The following is a 26,106-nucleotide window of genomic DNA, read 5'->3' as shown; positions in this document are numbered from 1 at the left end:
GTACCAATCCACATAAAGCAACATGATGACAGACCAAAAGTCTGGTCAAAGAAGTAGGTTTCAAGAAATGTCGTGAAGTAGGAAAGAGGAATAGAGATGGAGACGTTTGGGGAGGGAATTCCAGAGCATAGGTCCCCGGCAGCTGAAAGCATGGCCACCAATGGTAGCACGATTAAAAATCAGGGGTGCTCAGGAGGCCTGAATTAGATGATCGTGCTTAATATGCGAGCCATATACAGTGCGTGTGGTTAGCCAGTTCAACAATCGGCAGCGACAAAATGATCTTCCTCTGCTTCTACAATTTCGGACTTGATGCCCACATATTCTCCACCAGGGCTTCACTTGACAGTGATCAGGACCCAGACTAGGGGATACTGAGGCCAACACAGTGCTTACCCACCATTTCCCACAATTAATTCAGCACAGACCAAGGATTAACACTGGTTACTAGTCTGCAAGCCTCAGTACCACAGCATACTGCATGTCCTTTCTAAGCTCAGGAGGGATCGCACAAGAATTTTCCCTTCAACGATATGAAAACAAGGCTTCTGATTACCCAGCACCTCACCTCCTCTACCCCACAGTAATATTCCCATTTAAAGCTATTAAGCGCAAAATATATTTTTAAAAATCACATTCTAGTGAATATAGCACTACTCACAGATGAATCAGTTGTTTTCACTCCAAAACAAAATGTCAAACCACTCTACCACTGTAACCAACATTAATCCAAATTTATTAAATGTTCAGCCCTCAATTGGCAAACAAATCCCAGTGATAAAACTGAAACTATAATGCCTGACCTTTGCCAGTGCTTGTATGGATGATGTTTATTAAATGACAATCCATTCATATTTTCAACTGAAATGCCATTCTTATTGCCTAATTGGGACACCACAAGCTTTCTGTGTCCCTGAAACATCATTCTCCAATCAACATAAATGCTGCTCACTGCTGAATGGGCAGAATTAATTATTTTCAACTCTATATACATTCAAGGAACCACTGTTTAGAGTAATTTAAAAGGTGGAAATGTTATTCTGATCATACACAACATGGAAAACATCAAGAGTATGCTCGGAAATAAACTGCCTTTCCGTGAGGTACTAGCAGAATTAATGGTTTCAAGTACCGCAGGTGGGCCAGCAAGTGACTCGCAGCCTGCTTTATTTTGGTGCCAAACTAATTAATGACTGTTTATGCTGGCAACATTTCACAAATATTTTCACTGAGCATTTCTTTCAAACATCCGTTCATCACAAAAAGTAGTTCTGAAGGTTTGTCCACATATGCAAAGAGTAGCAATGTTGCTGTCCTCTGGCCAGTTCTATAGAAGCCCTTCCTGTATCGTAATGCTTAAAGTGTTGAGTAAGTCGGTTATCCCACCCAGTGTTCAAATTATGACGAGAACTTTAAGGAGAAGTATTAGTAAGCGTAGACGTCAACATTCCACCATGCATCCCACACCAATCATCGCAACAGGTTAAAGACCTGCTTCCATGGGCACAATGATGGCTCTCAGTAGACAGCATGAGTCAGTTCTGCAGTCTGTTTTATTGTACCTGAGTATGCACATATCTCACTGCTTCTCCTGATGGCTTCAGGTGACTTGAGGAGTTCACCATTTGAACAAATACAGGTTTAGACCCTTTCTTGTGCCACTGATATACGTTAACAGTTTATTTCCCACACAGTCAGTGTTTTCAGCGCAGTATCCATGGACCAAGATTAGGACTGTTGCAGCTGCCCTTCAGCCTGTGCCATTCCTGACCATTATCCTCGGTGCTGCTCCTACCTCTTAACGCCCCCCTGTTTTGCTGGGAAATTCTCACACGACCACAAATTCCCACCCACGTGTGCAGCAGTGTCCCTGAAACACAACAGCTGGGGATAGAATCCATGAGTAATACTCAGAGGCAGGGGGGAAGAAAATGTTAATCTTGGAGAGTAGGGAGGTAGGAATGCCAGTTTTAACTGAGGGGGAGAGGGAGAAAGGGAAAAGAGTACCAACATGACCTGAGAAGGCAGGGAGAGGAAAGGAAAGAGTTCTAGCTTGAATTCAGGGGAGAAAAAGAATCTTGCATCTATAAAGCATCTTATCTGTCCATCATAAAAGACCCAAAGTAGTTCACATACACTTGAAATGACGTCACTGTTATTTTGTAGGCAAAAGGGGAAGTCAAGGCACCCATATAAAAGATCCCACAAACAGCAATAAGATGAATTAGTGACATTGGTTAAGGGAGGGATGTTGGCCTTGACACAAGAGCTCCATGCTTCCAGAAACCTGGTGGTGGAGTTTGTGTCAGAACTCTTCCCAAGGGACCACAGTGATCCCAGGATCGCCCTGAGGACGGAAGGCAGCCACAGGTAAACTGCTGTTTCATTCACCTCCACCCCACCACTCCTCCCCAGCAGCACTGTCAGCCACACTCCTGTTTCTGCTCTTGTTCCCACTGGGTAGATACAGAAAATGGTGAGGGCATGGGAAATGTGGTCGTGTTACTCTTTCAATTGGTATGGCATACCTCAGGTAAGCTGCATCAGTCTCTGGCGCCTGGCAACAGGTCTCAGTCAAAATCAGCCCTGTGATCTTTCATAATCCTTTAGTTGAGCAAAATAAGTACCTACAGAGAGGCCAGCCAGTGAACGTTGTAATAGACAGGAATGAACAGCCTGAAATATTGATCTGAAAAGATTAATATGAATTTGGAATGTGTAGGTTATGCTGATTTCTTATTATGCTGGAGTTTAGATAGTCTCCAGGATATTCTGTGGGTGGTTAAAATGCTGAGCACTAAGCATGTTTGTCCAGATGGACATCACTCTAAACAGCAGCAATAGTAAATTAGCCACAATTACTTTAAATCATGTTCCAGTATCTTCTTTAGAGACCTACATAGTTTAACTTCAAAATTCATAGGATGTGAGTGTCGCTGGCTAGGCCAGCATTTGTTGCCCATCCCTAATTGACCTTGAGAAGGTGGTGGTGAGCTGCCTTCTTGAACCACTGCAGTCCATCTGATGCGGGTACAGCCACAGTGCTGTTAGAAAGGGAGTTCCGGGATTCTGACCCAGCGACAGTGAAGGAACGGTGATATATTTCCAAGTCAGGATGGTGTGTGGCTTGGAGGGGGAACTTGCAGATGGTGGTGTTCCCACACGTCTGCTGCCCTTGTCCTTCTAGGTGGAAGAGATCAAGGGTTTGGAAGGTGCTGTCAAAGGAGCCTGGGCGAGTTGCTGCAGTGCATCTGGTAGATGGTAGACACTGCTGTCACTATGCGTCGGTAGTGGAGGGAGTCAATGTTTAAGGTGGTGGATGGGGTGCCAAGCAAGCGGGCTGCTTTGTCCTGGATGGTGTTGAGCTTCTTGAGTGTTGTTGGAACTGCACTCATCCAGGCAAGTGGAGAGAATTCCATCATACTACTTGAGCCTCGTACATGGTGGACAGGCTTTGGGGAGTCAAGTGGTGAGTTACTCGCTGCAGAAAAAATTCAATTACTCACTCTTAGGTTAAATATCATGAGTTTATAAAATTTGTTTTCAACATTTTTTAGCATACTTCAGAACAAAAAGAAGTAGAATATCATTGTCTTTTTACATAACTTTTTTAAGTTTGTATACTTCCATTAAACAAATTTGTCATAGTCAGCGACCAGCTTCACCAGAAAAAATTGCAAAACCCTTATTATATTTTAATATCACGTTCAACAATAAAAAAGACAAAGGAAACAATAAAAAAAAAGACTTGCATTTATCTAGTGTCTTTCATGACCACCAGACGTCACTAAGCACTTTACAGCCAATGAAGTACTTTTGAAGCGTAGTCATTGTTGTAATGTAGGAAACATGGCACCCAATTTGTGTACAGCAATCTCCCACAAACAGCAATGTGATAATGACCAAATCATCTGTTTTTGTGATGTTGATTGAGGGATAAATATTGGCCAGGCCACCAGGGATAACTCCCTTGTTCATTGAAATAGTGCCATGGGATCTTTTACATCCACCTGAGGAAGTAGATGGGGCCTCGGTTTAACATCTCATCTAAAAGACGGCACCTCCAACAGTGCAGCACTCCTTTAAAAGGGTCAGCCTTGATTTTTGTGCTCAAGCCCTGGAGTGGGACTTGAACCCAGAACCTTGTGACTAAGAGGCAAGAGTGCTACCAACTGAGCAACAGCTGACAAAGAAAAATGAGGAAAAGGAGAGATAGATGGAAAAGACAAGGAAAGAAATCATTTACAAACTCTGTGCTCACTGACAAGTTGAAGAGCTGCTTATTTTACTCTTAAATTAGCACCGACTATTTTCGAGGGAAACTGGAACACATGGTATTATGCGATTTTTAAAATATATCGGCTGGATTTAATGCCCTCCACCACCACCTCCCCCCCCCCCCCCCCCAACCACCACCACCCTGGAGATGGGCTGGGAGGCAAGGGGGGCCTATAGAATTGCAATGGGAGGCAGGGGGTGGGGGTGGTTGAGGACCCGTTGTCTTCCCGTTGTACCGCAATTAAGTTGGGAGTGGAAAAGGCTAAAAACAGCCTTTCCCACCTAGAGGCCAATTGGGGCCCTTAAGTGGCCAATTAGTAGCCATTTATGGGCCTCTTCCCACAGATGCTAGAATTATGCCAACAGCTGGGGGGGAGGGGGCCTCTGCCACATGGGTAGGTCGCCCAGTGAAATGAGGTGGCAAAGATCGCCCCTCCATTAACATCTCCTCATGCCCCCATTGCCAGGGCCTGCCAGACTGGCTCCAGAGACCCCACCTCACCACCCTCTTGTCCTGGCCTCTAGTGATGGGCCAGCTCCCAGGCCTCCTGTATTAACAGCAGTAGCCACCGCTCCCAATGACGCTGCCTATACTACTGAGCTGCCAGCCCTCTGATTGGCCGACAGCACTTGGAGGCGGGATCCCAGTCTTAATAGGGACAGGGATCCCTGCGCGGGCTGTTAATTGCCTGAATGGTGTTAAATTGCACTGGGGAGCGCAGAAAGGCCGAGGCGGGGTTCCCCTCACCTCTTTGGCCTGGCACCAGGAGCCCTACTGGCACAACTAAGTCCAGCCCTATGTTTGCTTATTAAGGTGGCAAATCTGGAGATGGAACTATCATCCCCCTTGTCAACAAGTGACATCAACTAACAAATTCACCTTATCCCTGTAATCCGTGGCAGGATGTCATTTCATTCATGACGCTCTTTATCGTCCAGCTTCTGGGAGCAAGACAGACAAAAGAACATTAATTAGTGCGAAAAGCCTTACATTATGGGTTCACATCCACGAGCTACCAAAGTATGAATAAACCAGCACTATGCGAAACTTCAGTGCGAGGAAGCCAACATCCCTTTCAGATTCAGAATCTAGCAGATGTGGCAGGTCTGTGCTTCTGAAGAGAATACTACTTTACTGATTGAACAAAAGAGCACCCCAGTATTCCAGGTATTTTATACAATTTCTTCCAATCAGGCTGGTTCTCGCGTTGCATTTTGGCACAGGCTGATAGTTTGGTTTCCTTGTCGGATGTGTCAGGAGTTTTGAACAATTTTTGGTCAGACCATAAGGAAGGATACTTGAGTCAAAGCAGTCCACTGCACTATAGGAAAAACTAATAGCTCTTTTCATCCCACAGCTAGAATAACACCTATCAGCTGAGCATAAGAGCACAGCAAGTGCTGAGAGTGCTGGAAGAGTCTGTAAACCATTAAACTGCACTCAGGTCATATGGTCATAGTCATTACAACACAGAAGGAGAACATTCAGCCCATCAAGCCCCAGCTATTTCTTTGTAGAGCAATCGAGTCAGTCCCATTCCCCCGCTCTGTCACTGTAGCCTTGCAAGTTTATTTGCCTCTAGTGTATTTTCAATTTCCTTTTGAAATCATTCATCGTTTCCCCTTCCACAACCCTCACAGGCAGCAAGTTCCAAGTCATTACTACTTGCTGTGTAAAAAATATTCTTCCTGACTTTTCCCCCATATCTCCTGCCTAAAACCTTAAATATCTGACCCCTGGTCTTGGTTCAATCAGCCCCAGTGGGAACAGATTTTCTTTGTCTACCATATCTAAACCTCCCATAATCTTGGACACCTCTATCAGATCTCCCTTCAACCTCCTTTGTTCCAAGGAGAACAACCCCAGCTTATCCAACATAATCTTGTAGCTAAATTCCCTCCTCTCTGGAACCATTCTGGTAAATCGCTTCTGCGCCCTCTCAAGGACCCTCACATCCTTCCCAGAGTGCAGTGATCAGAACTGTACCCAATACTATGGTTGTGACCTAACCAGAGCTTTATAAAGGGTCAGCATAACCTCCCTACTTTTGTACTCAATACCTCTATTTATGAAGCCCAAGATTCTATATGCTTTGCTAACAACTTCTCAATATGTCCTGCCACCTTAAAAGGTCTATACATATGAACCCCTAGCTCCCTGTGTTCCTGCACACTCTTTAGAACTGTGCCATTAAGTATATACTGCATCTCCCTATCCCTTCAGCCAAAATGCATCACCTCATATTTGTCTGTATTAAATTCTATCTGCTACTTGTCTGCCCATTCTGTTAGCCTATCTATGTCCTGTTGCAGTCGATTGGTATCATGCTCACTGTTTGCCAGACCTCCAAGTTTGGTATCATTTACTCTGTATTTCAATATTCAAGTCATTTATATATATTAAAAATAATGAATGTAGCATGGTAACAATTTGAGGAGGCCAACACGAGATTGTCCCTTTATTGTATTAAGGAAGTGAAGGCAATTATAAATTGGATGCCAATGCGCCCACTTACAGGTTGCAATGAGGGCCAATTTCAAAGATTAACATTCTGTGTCCCGAAGACGTTCAAACCCTACATTGAGTTAGGCCACTTTTCAGACTTCCAGGGTAGCTGTGTAAAACAGACCTCAGACATCAGACCCATTACATATGCTAATGAGGGGCCTAGTACATGTTTTAGAATACTTTAAGGGAATTGGGCAATCCTGAGTGGAGTAGACATCAGATCTGTTCCACTCAGGTTTTCCAGACATGCCAAGTTTCCACCACCAAAACGGTGTTTTTTCTTAAAGTTTGATGTGAAGTTAGGGGAAACAGGAGTTCTGCTTCTGGCTCCACAGCCCTCCAAAGGGCCACTTCCGATTCACGATCATCGCCCTCCTTGACTCCAGGGTCTACCTTTGGCCCTGCTGCCAGGGAGGTAAACAGTCCAACATTCATACTTAGAAAATGGACGAGTCACCTGTGGAAGCGCAACAGACAGCAACAGCTCACCCAAATGATGTCAATAAGGCCCGAGGCCCAACTTTAGGCCAGCCTTACACATATTTGTTGGGGCAGCACTCCATGCATGGTGCCCATTTCAGGCCTGAAAGCTGCCTGGATTGGCTCCTGGATTGTAAAAGATGGCACAGTGATATGACAACTGAGAGTCAGGAGGTTTAGAAATAATCAATCAAATGGACACCCATTCTGATTAGCAGACTTGGTAAAGAAGGGGAGCTATCCCTGGCCTTTATGCAAGGCCTTTTGGGACAAAATACATTACAAGCACTAAACTTGTCTTTCAATTGTTTTCTCTAATTCAACCTCAGTTAACCCCATCCACCTAGGCCTCTGAAATTATGAACCAGAGGGTCTAATAAAAGTATATCCATTTGATTTAATAAAGCCTTTTCACTCATTCTGTGGGACTTAGGATAAACACACTGAAGATGATACCTTTCATTTTGTCTGGTTGGGGGAAGAGAAAAAGGAGCAATAGTGAATCACAGCATCAGTGACTAACAACAGGAGCTGCACAGGCTGGCGAATGGTATAGATGCACAGGGGAAGGATGGATAATGGCAGGTATGAAGCCAAGAGGATTTTACAGGTGAGTATATACAGGTACTACAGAGCAAATGTAGGAATCATTGTTGGGACAAGACAGATGGAAAGTCTCAATCAGTGAATATTAGATTTGGATATGGCCTTAGGTGTCTTGCTGGTGAAAACTCTTTAGCATATGAAATCAGGTCATTTGCTACAGGCTTAATACAAATACAATCATTGGTGCATACTTCAATACAACAGAATAGAGATTCCTTAGTAAAATATAGTTATTAGTTAAGCATAAACCAAAATCACAAGTTCACAGATGTAAGAGTTGCCATATTATTCTTTATTACTCTGCTCTGAAGCAGTATCAGATTTCATAAGGTCAAATTGCACTTCTGGCATTTCTAACAAAGCTGCACCACAGCAGCATTTTACAGCCAGTGATCAGTAAAATTAGCTCCCTTGAGATTTATACTCTGACTCCTTTACTGAGGCAGTACTAATTGTCTGCTTGAACTTCATCTCCCAAATATCCGCAGCATCCTTGAGCTGAACAAGTTACAGCTTCTGAAAATTCACTGTTAGAAATAATAATTTTATGAATATGAATAACCAATGTTTTAGTGAACTACATAGACACAGAACACACTGAATAATTGGTAATGTTCCCTAGTCTCCTTGGAAGGGCTAAAGTGTCAAGCAAGATACTTTACCATGGTTATAAAGAAAGGACTGCACAAAGATAATGCATGATGTGATCATGTTATTTAACCAATCCTATCTGTTGCTACCCATTTAATTTCTGAAAAAAGACAATAAGAATATTAGAACTAATACTACAGGTTGTGCAGCAATAAATATAATGCCCATTGTAAAATCTCTTGCTTTTTAACAGCAAGTTGTTCCGGACTGTCCTGAGCACACTGACCTCACCAAGGAATGATAATATCCTTTTAATTGCTACCTGTTCCAGAGTGAGAAAAAAAATTAAGCCAAAATTTAAGTACGCTGAATGCAACTGTAATTATTACTGAATATCTCCAGTCACCTTTACGTTAAAAGTTCTCTAGTAAATTAGCATATATTGTGGTAAGTTTATTATAATGTAAATTACTTTCTGCTCATGTATGTATTTTCCTCTAGTCAATAACCTATGGATAGTTTTGTTATGAAGTATTCTACTTCATAATTTAGTCAATAATCATCTGTGTATTTCCCATAGTTCCAGAGCTATAGAATGTTTTTAAATATTAAAAAATTAATAGAAATGCAACTGAGAAACAAACTGTGCCCTCATGTTTATTGATTTGCTCTGAAAGTACATTTTACCCTAGAGGGTAATTTCAACTAGAGCAGGAACACTATTAAAAATGTAAACAAGCCAACATAAAATATCCCATGGAGCCCACAGATTATACTACAGATTGGAAATAGGTTTCGATAACTCATAAGTGCTTGAGGCATGCGAGAGTCCCATTAATCTACATCATGAGAATGATAATCAATGCTGTGCTCTGTGGGACATGCAACTCATAATGCAGAGATTTATTAAAAACAACTAGTGCATTATGGTATGAGCCATTCTAGTTACCAAGGCAATGCAGATTTGCGCTCAAAGCTATCTCACTGCTAAAGAGAGATTCAAAATGTCACACGCTGAAACATCAGAAACAAAAGAGCTTTTTCTAAGCAAGGCTGATTTTATTTATCGAATAAAGAAGGGGTATTTCAGAGTAAATGATCATCTATTTATTGATCTCCTGTGATGTTGCACCTGGTAAATCAGAGAGTTTGATCACTCTCTTAAAAGTCTCTGATGGCTTTGTGTTGCTATTTGTCTCTCCTTTCCTGTTTCAGGTCTGTCTTTCTCCTCTCTTGTGCTTCTCTCCCTTCATATATTCTCCATCATGTCTTTCTCTATTTTTTGTTATTTCTTTTTGACGTAATACAACATGGTGCAGCAGGGAAAGGAATGGTGTAGGGTGTATTTGGGGGTAGTGTTATGTGCAAAATGTGGCAGCTCCCTTCTCCCCACTTGTGCTAACCCCACTCCTTCCCTATCATGTCCCCTACATCTTCAGCTTTCCACTATCTCCTTTTCCAAATCCCCCCTCTATGCCGCTCATGCTGGAAATCTGAAAACAAAAATAAGAAAAAGTTGGAAATACTCAGGCAGCACCTGTAGAGAAAAAAAAGTCAGTCAGTCAACAATTCAGGATTCTAAGACCCCTCCCACAGCATTCATTTTGTTTGAATGAACTGAAAACCAGACAGGTTCTATAAAGACCGCACACCCACCCCACTGGAATACTGCTGAAAAGTGAAAACTAAATCTACCCCATTGAGTCCAAGCCCAAGCTTCTGTGAGAGGCAAAGACCTTCAAGCAAAATCTTTAATAAAGGCATCAAAAGATACAAAATTTAGGCTGGGATTTTGTGAAGCTCCCTCAGGTGGGGTCGGAGGTGGGGGAGCATGGAGTATTGTGACGGGCAGTGGGAGGGCGCTGGGGCGGAGGGCCCGTATCCTCCCTGTCGCCTGGGGGCAGGATAGGCCGACAACGTCTGTCCCACCCAGAGGCCAATTGAGGCCCTTAAGTGGCCTATCAACTGCCAATTAAGGGCCCCATTCTGCCACTGCTAGGATCTTAAAATGAGCCGCCTGCCCTGCGGGCTTTGGGGGCAAGGGGTCCCTCCTTCGTGGGCAATTTGTGGCCCACGGGGACCCCCACTGGGAACATACTTTAGTAAAGATGTGAAGGCATTGGAGGGAGTGCAGAAACATTTCACGAGAATGGTTCCAGGGATGAGGAACATCAGTTATGTGGAATGACTGGAGAAGTTGGGACATTTTTCTCTGGAGAAGAGAAGGTTGAAAGGAGATTTGATAGAGGTGTTCAAAATCATGAGGGGTTTGAACAGAATAGGTAGGGAAAAGCTGTTCCCATTAGTGGAAGGATCGAGCACAAGAGGGCACCGATTGAAGATAACTGGCAAAAGAAGCAATAGCAACATGAGGAAAAGCTTTTTCATGCAGCGAGTGGTTGGGATCTGGATGCACTGCCTGAGAGTGTGGTGGAGGCAGGTTCAATTGAGGAATTCAAGATGGAACTGGATTGTTATCTGAAAAGGAAGAATATGCAGGGCTACAGGAGAATGGCACTAGGTAAACTGCTCTTTTGGGAAGCCAGCGCAGACACGACAGGCCAAATGGCCTCCTTCTGTGCTGTAACAATTCTGCAATTCTGTGATATTATCATACGTAAACTTTCAATCCATCAAAGAGAATTGGGCCACGGTGCCTGGCCCTCAACAACAAGCTCCATCATTTTCCTTCTCCAACAGTCAAATGTCCAAAATGTAATTTCTCCAACATAATCATCCAAAATATAATTTTACACTCACAGAATGATACAAATTTAATAAAATTCTTCAGCAAGGTACAATGAGACATTCAAACAACAGGAAAAGGAAAGAAATGTCATCGTGAGAGAAAGGTAATTTATAGGGAAAGGAAATGGTTCAAAATGTGAAATAAAAATGTTCAGTCGTAATATCTAGTATCATAATTGTATATATCGGGGGAAAATTTCCACTGTTCGCTCTCTTTGGAAAATTGCAAACTCGGGCAAAATTTTCTGAACATAGTCCCTCATGAAACAGTGAGACCATTGGCAGGTCAGGAACCCATTGACAGCTGGAGCGGGCTTTACTGAGGCTCTTTAACTGAGTCATGGCATTAGTTCCTGCTTCCAGGTGCCCTGACCAATCAGGGAGGCTGGGCAGGATGATGCGCTGAATCTGTCAATGGAAGGATTTTTTTATTTAATGGACCTTGACATGGGTTAGAAAGACTCAACAGGACATGCAGCAACCACAGGAATGGACAGGAGACCTGTAAAGGCTGCTCCCCAGCTCTCTCACTCTTAACTGGAGGTCCTGCCGCGGAATCTGAAGGACTGCAGTGAGCTGATCTTTCCCAAGCATGGGAGCAACAGGACAACCTCTCCAGCCAAACAGGTGTGTATGGAAGTGACTGAGGAAGTCAGCAGCAGATGTATGGTCCCTCCAGCCTGGTGACAGTGCTGCAAGAAATCCAGTATCTCAGGAGCGTGGGAAAGGTTAGTGGCATAGCAATTTCAGGTACAAAGCCCCACATCCTGACTTTCCCAGCGATCCTCAGAACAACACACCTTGCAGCTCCACTCATTCCTCTCTCTCCAGACACCTCACATCCTCATCAGAACAGCCAACACTCACACTCACCTATTGCCCTCTCACACCCATTCCTCACAGTCATCCTCCACAAGTAGGTCCTTCCCTGCTACCCAAACAAGCCATCACTAACGTTCATAACACTCTGCTTTATCTCCTTGCAAGAGAAGAGAGATTGGGGAGAGGCAGAGAACGGGCGGGCAGGGGGTGGGGGGGAGTGGGCCTCCGATGACAGGCACCTTGTCAGCCACTGGCAATGTGTGCCTACCTGGCCAACTGGGAAGGAGGTCCTGTTCCTGAAGGCTGCAGATGTCAGCAATGACCTGCTGTGAAAACCTGAGCCTCCTGAGGCACTGGTGCTCAGACATGTTGCGAGAGCTGATTCTCTGCCCATAGACTCTGTGTGGGGGGATCTCGCCTCCTTGGAGATAGATCCCTGTGTCCAACCCCTCTGCCCTGTGGAACGGTATGTGGCTAAGGAGAAGGCAGCTGGTGCTGCTGCTAGTGCTCCTGCTGATGATGATGATGCTCTTGGTATTGGTGTTGATTCACTTCCTTCTCTTGATCAGAGGTACAAGGTGGAGCTGCAGAAGCTGCTCCCATGCCATGGTGAAGGCTGGCAGCAGGGAAGTGGCAATCCCCTGTCAAGCAGTGAAAGCACTCTCGGAGAAGGAGTGCTGTGAGCAGAGGCCTCTCACCTGGCCATAGCTGCAGCTCTTCAATTTCACTGATCAAAGGCTTCCCAGCCTGTCAGATTCACCGAAGATGTAGTCTCCACTATGTACTCACCTCGGTGACTTTGTTGAGTTGCTGACAGTGCAGGAAATAGGTATGCTGGCTGTTAAAGCCAGGATACTTGTTAAAACACAAGTTAATGCACTATATGAATATTTTAATTACTTAACCGACAGTTATACGGAGGTTACCCGCTCACCTTCAAACCCACCTGGGTGAAACCCGGAAGAGGGCGGTATGATGTCAGGATCCTGACCCAAAGTCACTTCTCGGGATTTAACTCCCACCTCCCCTTGCCTGGGAGAATCCACCCCCATCCATCACCCCGCCCCCAACATTATCTGCTCTCATTGGTCTTTTCTACTCAATGTCCTTTTAGTTCAAAAAGTTGGCAAAGGCAAATATTATTATCGATTGTTTTTTCCAGAGAACACCATTTCATATTTGTAATAGTTAATGATGGCATTAACTACTGACTTTACTGTTCCATGTTCTGTCACACAACAGAATTGCTTCTGTCTTTAGACTATTATGTAAGACAATATTAAAATGTTTTTTAAAAGTTTCCAAAATAAATATATTTTAATCCAAAAAATGCTTCACAAATGTTCACACTTCACCAGCCAATATGATGGGAACAATCTGTACCACAGATTCCATCAGTTCCAGGAACTCTGTGTGCAGAAAAAGCATCCAAACAGATGACAATGTACTATAATAGTAAACTGGCATGCACAATGACCTCAGAACTATGATATACTAGACCGTGAATCTGTCCCAAGCTATTAATCAAACTAAACAAATGGAGCAGAATTACTATCTTTGCAAGAAACAGAAAATAAAGCAAGCGTGTTGGTCTATTTGTACTGCACAATCATATGCATGAACAGCTTTCATCATCTGAACACTTTTGCACACTGCCACTTGCAAATGAAGAGCATGATTGATATCTCAAGAATGAGTACCACGCAAACTTATTAAAGAGTTGCTGTATAGTCACTTTGCCATATGTTCTGACACTTAAATAATAGCTTGATGTCCTAATATCATTATTTACAGTCTCAGCTTACCTAAGTATTTTTTTTATTAGGCATTTTTGCACACACATAAGCTTGATGCACCAAGGACAATATAAAAATCCCACTCTCTAATGATTTTTCTTATATATTTGCAACAGGAATTTGTTGAACAGTTTACCCATATCATATTTCAATCATTTGCATTTCATGAAACTATTAGGGCTAACATCTTAATGTTGCACTTCAATATTTATAACAGTGCCTTAGCCTTCAAAAGTTAGAGTCAGAGTCATTTATGAAACAGAATTGGCTGCGACAGTGAAAGGTGCTATATAAATACAATTTTATTTTTCTCTTTCTTTTCAATGGCCTACCCCTGTCTCTAAGTTCCTACTTCCTCAGCTCTTGCCTCTTCCAGTTCTGTCTTTTCTTTGCTCCACTACTCGCATTTTCCTGCTTCTGCACTTCTTGCTCTCTTTTGCTTTCATTTACTTCTCATTCTCTTCCTTCACTTTTCACTTTTCTTCAGCTCTCATTGTCTTCTTTTACTCCTCACTCTCTCTTCACTTTGTGTGCTCTTTTGGCTTTCCTCTTTCACCTCTCAATCCCTCATGCTTCTTCACTTCTTTCTCCCCTTTTTCAATCCTTGATCTCTTGGCATCTTCTTCCACTCTCTCACGCTCTCTTGCTCTTTTCTTTCGCTTCTCTCTCAAGTAATGGAGACAAGTACATGTATCTTATGTATTAATGCAACAACATAATATCCCAATGCAAGTAAAAATATAACAATTCTCCCCTAGCTTCCAATGACAAAAATTGAAGGTTAAAAAGAATTAGCACGTTACAAAATATACAATCATTAAAGAACTTAAGTACAAAAATAGATGAATTTCCCAGAATAACTATAAGAAATCAGCTCAAAAATCTATAGATTCATAAGGACTGTCAGAGAATAAATTGTTGTAGCGCCATTCTCCTGTCAAAGAAAAACTATTCTGGGCATTTGGAAAGACAGGAAATTTGCACATCATCACAGTGTATAAGATCTGTCATAACGTTTGTGTGATAGTCAGTCAGACTTGCATCATTACAGGTGAAAAAATATTTACTAGTGGCTTTTATTGGGAGGCAGAGTGCCTTTTAAAAGATATATATATTTTACTAACTCTAGTATCATAAATGTATAACTGTTTAATTGTATCGCTTACCTAATTTTGGTAGAGAGTAGCTGACATTAAAGTACTCTTCATAAAATTCCAGCAGCCTCTTTGTTATATTTAAAGCATAGTCTCCAGATCCTCGTTGAATAGCATCTGGCCTGGCATACAGTCTCACCTTAAAAGAAGAATATCAGTTTGTAAAGTTACTCAGAACAGTCATACTGCAAAATATTTGACTAAATGTTAATCCACATGAAACCATTCCTTATCTATCCATACAAATACAGTAAAACAGTCGCACATAGCTGGAATGCTGTAGGTGAATACTTGAGATAAGAGTGTAGGATATCGTCACCGAGTCAGTCCAATGTCTGGTTAACTGGTCTGGTTATTATCCAGTGCTTCAAGTTCAATTTAAACAGCGTTCTATAAACTGATAGGAGAAAATTGCACTACTGCCAACTAGTATTGCACTGATGAAAACACAAAGATGAGGAACTGATTGAAGTCTAAATAGGACAACTGTAATATTGCATTTAACCTCAAATAATCCGCTCTTTCTGTAGTCAATGCAATTCTATACTGAACTAATACGCTGTAAAAATGTAAAGCAAACAGAATCAGGAAGCTCTATAAAACTAGGTAATGTTGTAACTCACAGTAAAGTTATTTCAAATACAAAATTAAAAGAATCCATTCCTATGATTTTAAACAGGAAATCCTCTGTAATATTGGATATTAGATTTATAATGATGTATTGTCAAATATATATTGTTTTCCTCCAACTGTATGGCTTACAGTGTTGTCAGTCATTCAATGTCACAACAATTCCAACTAGAAGTTCAGTTTGTCACCTCTATATGGTATCATATATTGTATGGTATAACATGCTATGTGAATCATACGTGCACATTCTAGCAGGTAATGACATAACCCATGCTTGATTCGGGATTTGTTCTTTCACTATAAAAATTAACTGTGCTTGTTCAAAATTGTAGCAGTGTTATCCAATCACTGCACTGAACATCAATCAATAAGGTGTTAATCTGAGTTAATCCATCCCCCAACGTTTCAATATTTCACAACTTCATCCAACATTAAAGAAATACATGAAATCTGAATAAAAGCAAAGTACTGCAGATGCTGAAAATCTGAAATAAAACCAAAAAGTGCTGGAAATACTCAGCAGGTCTGGAAGCATCTGTGGAGAGAGAAGCAAAGTTAACATTTCAGGTCAGTGACCTTCCATCAGAACTGTCAAAGGTTAAAAATGTAATAGGTTTTAAGCAAATAAAGTGGGAGTGAGGCAAAAGAGAACAAATGGGAAGGTGTTGCTAGGACAGAGGATCACAGAGAATAACTGACAAGGAGGTCATGGGGCAAAGGCAAAGACAAAGAGCGTGTTAATGGTGTGGTGAAATACAAAGCGTTAGTGCAGAAAGGGTGTTAAATGACAGAATAATGAAAGCCCTAGCCAAAAGCCAAACAAGAAAAAAAAGTAGGCAGGCACACGGTAAAAAAAGTGTAATGATGAAACAAACTACAAGAAAATGAAATAAAAATAAATAATACAAAGTAAAACAAAAAAAAAGGTAAAACTGAAAAAAAAGGGGGGCCAGTCATGCTCTGAAATTATTGAACTCAATGTTCAGTCCAGTAGGCTGTAGTGTACCTAATCGGTAAATAAGGTGCTGTTCCTGAATACAGTTAGGATGATCCTTGAGGAATACAGACCAACCTATGAAGAAAGACTGAAAAGGCTAGGGTTGTTTCTCTTAGAGCAAAGAAGGCTGAGGGGGGACCTGATTGAGGTATACAAAATTATGAGGGGCATTGATAGATTAGTTAGGAAGAAACTTTTTCCCTTAGCGGAGGGGTCAATAACCAGGGGGTATAGATTTAAGGTAAGGGGCAGGAGGTTTAGAGGGGATTTGAGGAAAAATTATTTCACCCAGAGGGTGGTCGGAATCTGGAATGCACTGCCGGAGGAGTTGGTAGCGGCAGGAACCATCACAACATTTAAGAAGTATTTAGATGAGCACTTGAAACGCCATAGCATACAAGGCTACGGGCCAAGTGCTGGAAAATGGGATTAGAATAGGTAGGTGCTTGAAGGCCGGCACAGACACAATGGGCCAAAGGGCCTGTTTCGGTGCTGTACAACTCTATGACTCTAACCTCTTGCATAGAGTACTTGTTTATTAATACATCCCGTTAGAAAATCTGCTATAGAAAATTCTGCATTTTTAATACTATGTACTCACAGCCAGGTCAATCGTCATTGTTAAATTCTAATGCAATATTTATACAGCAGCTTGCAGAATTTCTCAATTGGTTTGCAATTAAATGACCATCAGAAAATTCAGCTCATATATTTTAAAGCACTAAAATACTTCAGCATCCTTCGCAAAGGCCAATTTATTGATACATGCTAGCTTTATATGGGCCAGATTTGAGTTTGTAGTTAGAAATACTGAATGCAGCAGTGCAAATCTTATTTTTTGAGAGGCAGCACAAAATATGCTTTGTGCCATAGCCAGAATGCCCAGTGTCACCTCCAGCACTAGGCATAGGGATGTAGCATGAACAATGGAGGGACAGTACTGGTGGAAAAATGTCAGGTGAGTTCAGCATCAGAACAACTGGTTTTCTCCTCTTGTTGGTGTCAGGTAAAATAGCAGAAATAAAACTGAGATTTTCTCCTCAGATTGGAATTTTTTATAGAATATAAAGATTGTCTTCCATAGCAAGACAGGATTCTAAATAAAGTCTATGTTTTTTTAAAGTTAAAGCATTTAGCTGTATCATTGTTACCTCAAGAAGTTCATGTAAGACCAGTAGATAATGTAAAATGGGGTCTGGAGTCTGATCTCTTGTAAATAAAGCAGGAGAATAAAATTTAAGAGGCTACACTCTCTTTACTGTGTCATTGAACTTAACAACACAACCACACATGGGGGGGAATTTTACGGAGGTGATGGGGGTCTCGGCCATTGTCTAGAGACCTGTGTTGTCTCCTTTGGGGAAGGCCCACCTGGATAGAGGTTGGAATATGGCGGGGTCCCCATCTGCCACCATCCCACCCAATTAAATGCCCTTCCCGCCTCCAAACTCATCACTGGAGAGAGCATAACCATCGCCCATAGTGTCAGAAAGAGAAGCAGAACTTCTACAAAACCACATATCTTCACCAGGATAGATCAAATGCACAGTGCTTTCAATCAATACTATGTTAATACAGCTTTAATGAACACTGCCACTCAGGGGAAATATTGGATGTTTTTGCTAAATTGCAGCTCCTGCCACTTCATATCATGTAAGTCATATGTTTCTATTACCCAATCTGTTCTTCTAATAAACCTATCTAAATGAACTCCAATTTTCAGCGAAGTTGAGATGAAAAATCTCATAATGTTTTTTGTTGATTTCCAATAAACTACCACATTGTGAGATATCCATATTAATTTTTTAATGTACTGCGCACCACTGTCAGTATCAAAGCATCAAATTCAAATTACAAGCACAGAAAATGCTCAAATTGAGGTGTATGTTGCTCTGCTACGTTCTCTGTAAGGTTGACATCTGTGCAATGATGTAGCAAAATCAATAACCAATTTCTCAGAAAAGATAGTCTACAACTATGGCACACTGAGCAAATCATTCCCTTGGTGGCTTTCCAATGTCAGCTGTGACACTACAGGTGCAGTGAACAGTTAATGGGCATTTCCCCAGCTAAGAAGGGAGCTCGGAGAAATACTTGCCCAAGTGTTTCTTATGCAGCTCCAACTGATCAGTTACAGAAAAACATGAAGACCAAAATGAAGAAGGGAAGCTGCTGCTCCTTGTAGCTACTCCTACCAGGAGATCTGCTGTCATGGAAGGGAAGAAAATGCCAACATGAATCTTTCCCATTCATGTCCCAGAGTATTTCTGTATATTTTTTTCATTATCTGCCTGTCCTACAGAAAATTAATATTTATATTTGTGAGTGATTGATCAATACAACCTTACTTCATGTCTTAATCAAGTTGGTACAATTCTCCACCCAATTGAAATTAGAATGTTAAAATAACTGGAATTCCATTGGGGCATCGCTGCTCTTGAGATTAAAAAGCATGCGATTTTTTTCTTTCATCACTCTGCAGGCTGACCTGACAAAAGAAAAAGGAGTTTGAAAAATATAGTTTGACTGATTTTAGTGACTCATTTTGTGGAAGCTGCTGGTTCCTGATCTTGGACTTGGAAAAAAAATGTGAATTATTTGATTGGCAGATTGTATAGTGCTTTCACATTGCTGATTGGTGGTTTTTCCTACCTGTCCAGTGATTGGAAGCAGTTTACAATTACCTTGACTTAAATCAAGATTAAGGATATTTCAGCCAACCTGTATCAGCAGTTATACGTGTTTGACCAGAATTCTACGCACAGCCTGGTGGGGGGGGGGGGGGGGGGGTTGCCAATCCCATCACCTTCCCACCCCCGCTGCAATTTTACCAGCGGCCGGCGAGGTGACAAACGGCATGCCCACCCCCCAGGGCAATTAAGGCCCTTAAGTGGCCAATTAATTGTGACTTAAGGGCATCCTCCAGCCGCCACTGGTATATTACCAGCGGCAGGCGGACAGTTCAGTAGCTCTGAAGGCAACCCAGTAAAACCTGACGGCCTCCTTGTGGGCTGTGGGGGGGGGTGGCGGGGGGCCTCCTGATTGGGCACCCTGTGCCCAACTGAGGGTCCCCACAGCATAGCCGTCCTCATTGCAGCAGCTCCCCACAACCCCCGAGTGACCCCCACCTCGCCAGGGCCCAACCGATTGTGCCCTGTGAGGCCCCATACACTTACCTGCATTCCGGAGCCCTCGTCCGTGTTGCTGGTCCTGACTGAGTGCAATCCCAACAGTGGCTGCCGCTCCTGTTGGCACTGCTGGGATGAGGAACTGCTGGCCCACTGATTAGCCGGCAGCTCTTGGAGTCAGGTCTTCCTGTCTCTGAGGGGAGGAAGTCCCGCCTGAGGCCAATAAAGGGCCTGGGCCACGTAAAATTACGTTATGGCTTCCAGGTCCAGCAGAGGTGAGCACGCCCCCGACTTTTAGCTGGTGGGCAAGGCCTCCAGCATGACATAAAATCGTGGCCCTTGTTTCTTGCATTCTCTTGTTTTTGCCTTAAGTATATATACGCTGAGGTGTGAAATCTTTGAGGGTTGATGACAATGTTGACATGTGATGCTCTACAGACATATGCTTTACACTTGCAAGACACTTATGTAAATGGATGCAAATGAGCCCAAAGGTCCTCATGCTCAATGGCAGATTCCTGGAAAAGGTTAGGCACAAGAGCCCCAATGGAGAAAGGAAAGCTGTGGGACCCAGAAACTTTGGGACTCCACTCACACAAGCAGAGACTCCACATTTGTGCAGTGACCTGGAGCAGACAGAGATTCCATCCATCCCGAGCATGGTCCTTAATGTCAATGGGGACAGATCCGAGAGGAAGGATTTCCTGCGCTGGGATTTTCCTTGGCTCTGGCCTTTCTACTGCCAGGCTTGCAGGTCAGCCAGGTGGCAGAAGTGGGACCCACTGGCATCTTCAGACTGGAAGACCCGGGAGATTCTGGGCTGCATTGCGACGAGCTTCAAGGTTGGCGGCCCACATGCGCAGTCTTTACTCCGTGGAGGGGGCGGGCGTTCCATCTCCAGCAATGGCATCCGGCACCACTGCACAAACGCCCACGCATTTTTAAAGGGCTTCCAGCCCTTACATTTCATTTAAATTTTTACAGTTGCAGGATTTTCAAAAATTGAAGTTATCCCGACCCTCTCCCACTCCCCCAATTACCATCAAACTTATTACTTGCCCTCTCCCCTCCACAAAAAATCTTACTTGTGCTCCCGACCTTCCCCCAAAACCTAATAAACTATGAACTTTACCAATTGCCACCACCCTCTAGACCAATCAAAAATGTTTAACCCCACTCCTACCTCCCCCCGTCCCTGAAAACTTACCTGCTCCCCCCTCCCAACTATTCTTCCGCCTCGGACGGAGATCCAAAGGCGCGGGAGTCCCGGCAACCGATCTCAATATCGCAGTGGGATGGCCGCCACAAGGCCTCGCCGGCGCCGGCAATATGGGGCCGGGCCTTCCTGGCTTCAAAACTTGTGGCGGGCCTCCCCCAGAGACATTTTTCAGGCCCCCCTCCACCCCCCCCCCTCCCCCCCCCCACCACGATCCCCGTGTCGAGGTGCGGGGGTGGGGGTGCTGGTCAGTAAAATTCAGCCCTCTGTGTCTATCTGCTCGGATTGCCCTCCTATAAAGGTGGCTGATCTGCTGGTCCATCGGCGCTTGTTGATGGAACTCACCAACAGCCCTAAGCAGCCATTTCCCATCCAATGCACCAGTACGGACAGCCGCACCTGTCCACCATATGTCGATGTGTTGATCCCACACTGACACTGAAGGCTCTGGCGGGGTCAGCAGCAGATCTCAGCATCACTCACTCACACTTGTGCCAAAGGACTGAATCCAAGAGAATTCATTGCCAATATTCATAATCCCAAAAATTAAAACACAAGAGAAAAGATACAAAAAAAAACCTAAAATTAAATCGAAGCCATCAATATGTTCATGGTGCATAATGGAATTTTTATCTTTCCAAGTAACTATAAATTGATAACTAATAAATGGCAGTAAATGAAATCTAAAAGTCACAAAAAGAAATACATAGCAGATTCATAGCATACACAGCTGGAAAGAGAATAAATAAATCTATAGTTTGAGTGGAAACCCTTGGTCAGAACTCAATCTGGCTGATATCTAAACCTTTTCTCCTTTTCCAATGCTGCCAGGTATTCTGGATACTTTTCGCATTTCTATTTTTATTTCAGATTTTCAGCATTTGTTTCTCCTTCTTATCTCTAAATATCATTACATATTGTGACATTTTAAGGTGATAGTAATCCTATTGCAATGCTATTGTTGATGCACAAACACGAACTTACAGTAATGCCACTATTGGTAACTGTCTCCTTATAGGTGAAGTTGCAAATTGCCCAGGCCAGGTAGTACGTGGACATTCGAGGTGTTTCTGCAAACTGCTCAGTGACCCATCCTTCTTCCGCATGAATTATGGCACCAACAGGCATGTTAGACAATGCCAAGTAAGACTCTTGGTGCTTGATGGCAATTTTAAATGTTGCTTTGTATACTGGTTCATCAAAGCATGGAAAAGTCTTACGGGCATGTGTCGGAGAAAACTGTGTCACTGCAAGGTAGCTGGAAGAAAGTAGAAGAAGTTTATTAGGTACCTTCTGTAGGATTTAAAAGCGCAATTAAGCTGAGAAATGTTTAAAAGATAGTAAATCAAATACAGAGATTGTCAAAGGTTCAGGTTCTGGAGTCAAGAGACCACAAACAGGCTGGTTTACATTCCATGAAAAATATGTACTTGAAATAAGGCTGATTTAATGCTCAGAAGAGAGTTCTGGGAGTTCTAATGATGTACTAAAACTCAAAGCATATCAAGATTAAATAATTCAAAATGGACCATTTCCAAATCCTGAAAAAAAGTTCAATAATCTTTGACTATCTGGATCAAGTAAACCTGCTGTGCATTGCTGTACTATCACGTGCCTAGATTTATAAAGGTTACTTGAGTTTAACTGAAGACAGACATTTTTTTCAAGACCTTTCGACATTCCTTTTGGCCATTGCCCCATGAACATCATGTTGAGATTTCTTATTCTAGTATCTTCAGGTAACTGATTAGATCATTGGAAGCATGCCTTGCTGGCGGCAGAATACCGAGGGGGGTAAATTGTATAAGCTGCTGAAAACTGGAGCAGGGATCGCGGTGGGTGATTTACCCACGCCTGTTGACTGAAATGCAGCTTTGTGCTGTCTGTTCATTTGCACGACCTCTGCGTCCAGCCAGCACTGTTAATTAGCGTTAGCAGGTGGCTAATATCATCAGTGGCGAGCAAAAAGTCCTTCAGCACCTGCCACTCCCTGCAGAATTTTGCAAATCGAAACAACTATAAAAACACTTGTAGAATCAAAGCAACAGCCCGAAGAAATCAACCAGCAACGAACCTGTAAATAGTTGATAATTCCTTTAAATAACATTGATGGGGTTATTCTCCCTGCTGCTGAACATGTGTTCAGCTGTGCAAGGTTAAGAAAGGGTGTTGGCTGGAGCTTTAAGAACTGGACCCTTCTTTCCATATGCTAATTAGATCTTTGCATTAATTTAAATATAACCCACAGCGATCTTACCTTCAATTCCCGATCTTCAGCGCGACGTGTGGCACTCACGTGCCTTCACTTTCCCCACCAGGGAAATTTGGTGCCACCGAGGTGGGGAAGGAGTCAACTCTGCCGTATTTGTATAGGGAAGGGTGGGGGGGGCGGAGGTAAGGGGTCAACTTTTCGTTTGGTTGAACTGTCTGCAGCGCTGGCAACCTTTAACAAGTGGCTCCAGCACCTGCTTCCACATTAGTTGATGCCGTGACGGTGTCGTCAATGCCGCTTCTGCCATGTGATTGGGGATGGGTGGGACTGCCGCTGTGAATATGCGAAGTGGCCGCCCGCTGTGTAATCGCAGCAGCACAGCAGGGGCGTTCCTATGGGGGATGGCCGCTATGTTCCATGCCCGCCACCACTACCGGTGCTGGGACTACAAAATCCAGCCCTGACTGACGTTACGATCGACCTACGCCACATACTTCCGGCGCATGTTCATTGCGTGCAAGCTAATGCCGGCACCAATATCCAGTGGGATTCGCCACTTAAATGTGCGAGCATTTTGGAATTCTAAAGGCACTCCTAGACCCCAATAAACGAGTGCTAACAAGCTCAATCTGTCACCCAGACTCCTTTATGACTTCCTTAGAGCCTTGAGATTGAAATGAAAATGGCTGCATCAATCATAAATTCTCTACAGTCTATTAAGTTAAATACGGTTATTTCTTTTGTCATGCTAGACCCCCACCTGCCAAGAATGATGCATATTAATTTTGTCATATAAACATTGATTTGAAAACTGTTGCTGAAGTGAAGTGTTTTAAAAAAAATCACCAGGCCCTTGCCTGGAAAGATATTTGCATATTAACAGACATTGCTTGTGGAGAGAAAGGGGTTACTTCCCTTATCCAATTTAACCCACAATGGACTTTGAGCACCAGGCATTGTGTGTAAGACGAGACATTCCAGGGTCGGCTAAGACCAGGGAATCCACAAACAGATGTGGTCAGACCAGCTGGTCATGTGACTAGCCTGCTTGGCAACCTGGTTTTTCTGAATTGTACAAACAGTTTGAACTCAGAGTGTCTGTTTGCTCCTGGATTGAAAAGACCTCTCCTAGCTTGCTCGCTACAACCTCTCCTGCCTGCTCCCATCTCTTTCTCACGGAACTCCAAATCCACTGAAGACACATGAACCCCAAGAGAGAAAAGTCTCCTACAGCAAACAGGTTTAAGAAGAATACTGGGCGCCAACGAAAAGCAAGATCTACCTACAATCAAGGACTCGACAGTGAGCTCAAAGATCTGTAAGAAAAACCCTCTTCAGAGATTGCCTCAAACTTTTCCACCTTATTTCTTCTGCTCTGTTCGGTATCTGCATGTGTGTATCGGGTATGCATGCTAGCGTGGGTGGTTCATGTATCCATAGTGTTAACCGAATTAGAGTTTATGTTTAAGTTTAATAAATTTCAACCTTTCATCCTTAAACCTAAGAACACCTGTTTGTGCTGGTTTCTTTGCCTTATAATTGGAAAGCAGGGACCAAGGGGGAGCTAAAAACACAGTGTTTAAAAATAAAAACCTGTTATAGTAAGACCAGGAAGGTTGAGAGGGAACCCTAGACCCCTTTCTCACCTGGTCGTAACACTTTACTTCACAGATATTATCCTGGCAGCTTTAACTTCCAAATAATTGTTCATATGTATCAGTTTTGATTTACACTGCTCCACTGTTCACAGCAAACTATGCTAAGTTATTGTGCAATCTAGGAATTTTAATCTGCTCGTCTAACAGCCACTGCCCTCATCTACCTTGCATTACAACCTCTAATTCTATCATCCACACTGGTATAAGTAGATAGTGTGTGTGGTTCTCCAATAGAAAGACAGCTTCCATAAGCAGACCCTTATACATGCCACTAGGTTTAGTATCCTCTAATACTGATCACTAGAAAATATACCATCACAGTCTCCTGTCTCTTCCAAAAGGACAAAATTAGTATGCTGTCAGACCAATGTATATTGGTGAAAACTGCTTGGAAAGATTTATTCACATAGGAGCAGGAAAAAAATGAAGCTATTTCAAATAGAGTGGCCAAATTGAAATAATACATAAAACCGTTTCTAATCGAATAAAAACATCTGAAATCCTTGGATTCCTTTTCAGTAGCTTCTGAATAACAGTTTCTCTTTTAGTTCATTTTAGCCCCCCAAGTGCCTCTACTCTCAATAAGACTAAGAGGGACTCTGTGAGGCTGTTCCTGCATTATAAATATGGATGTTCTTTGATGTAAAGTAGCCCCTTTTGACAATTAAACAATTTCCTCTAAATGGCTAGGATATTAAAATATTACCTACCTACTTTAAAATGGTGTGAATGGATGTTTCCCAGCCATCTGAGTTTGAAGTGTTTGTTTTTGACACCTGACAGCAACCTGTCTGGTTAGTTGAAATGGGAATCAGCACATAAGGCAACTAAGCATTGGCTCTGACAAGCCATTAGCGCTTTCCAATACAAGGATTCACTTGGACAGCATCTTAATCTTTAAAATGACATATATATAATTTTAAGATCTCCCCCACATTGATCAAAAAACTTTCAGAATCTATCCTGTCTCTTCATTTCAATGTATAAAGCAAAAAAGAAAAAGAATGAGCTATATAGCCCTTTTTGTGACCTAAAGACACCCCAAAAATCTTTACAGCCAAAGAAGTACTTTTGAAGTGTAGTTACTGTTTTAATGTAGGAAAATGTGGAAGCTAACTTGCACACAGCAAGATCCCACAAACAGCAATGTGACAATGACAAGATAATCTGTTGATTGAAGTGAATGTTGGCTAAAGGATAAATATTAGCTACAACACCAGGGAGAACTATCCTCCTTTGAAGTCTTACCATGCAGTCTATTACATCCACCTGAGAGGGGAG

General features: G+C 42.7%; 1 protein-coding gene across 1 annotated transcript in view; it reads right to left on the bottom strand.

The window, feature by feature from the left end:
• LOC137379822 (thyrotropin-releasing hormone-degrading ectoenzyme-like) overlaps positions 1-26,106 on the bottom strand; it is a 112,636-nt gene that overhangs the window by 61,420 nt on the left and 25,110 nt on the right. The window contains exons 3-4 of the mRNA XM_068051197.1: positions 21,940-22,213; positions 14,997-15,123 (exon numbers count right to left, since the gene is read on the bottom strand). Coding sequence (XP_067907298.1) covers positions 14,997-15,123; positions 21,940-22,213 — 401 coding nt within the window. The remainder of the gene's footprint in view (positions 1-14,996; positions 15,124-21,939; positions 22,214-26,106) is intronic.

The sequence above is a fragment of the Heterodontus francisci genome, chromosome 18 (genome assembly GCF_036365525.1).
Source record: "Heterodontus francisci isolate sHetFra1 chromosome 18, sHetFra1.hap1, whole genome shotgun sequence".
Lineage (NCBI taxonomy): Eukaryota > Metazoa > Chordata > Chondrichthyes > Heterodontiformes > Heterodontidae > Heterodontus > Heterodontus francisci.
This window is presented reverse-complemented; position numbering and strand designations above follow the sequence as displayed.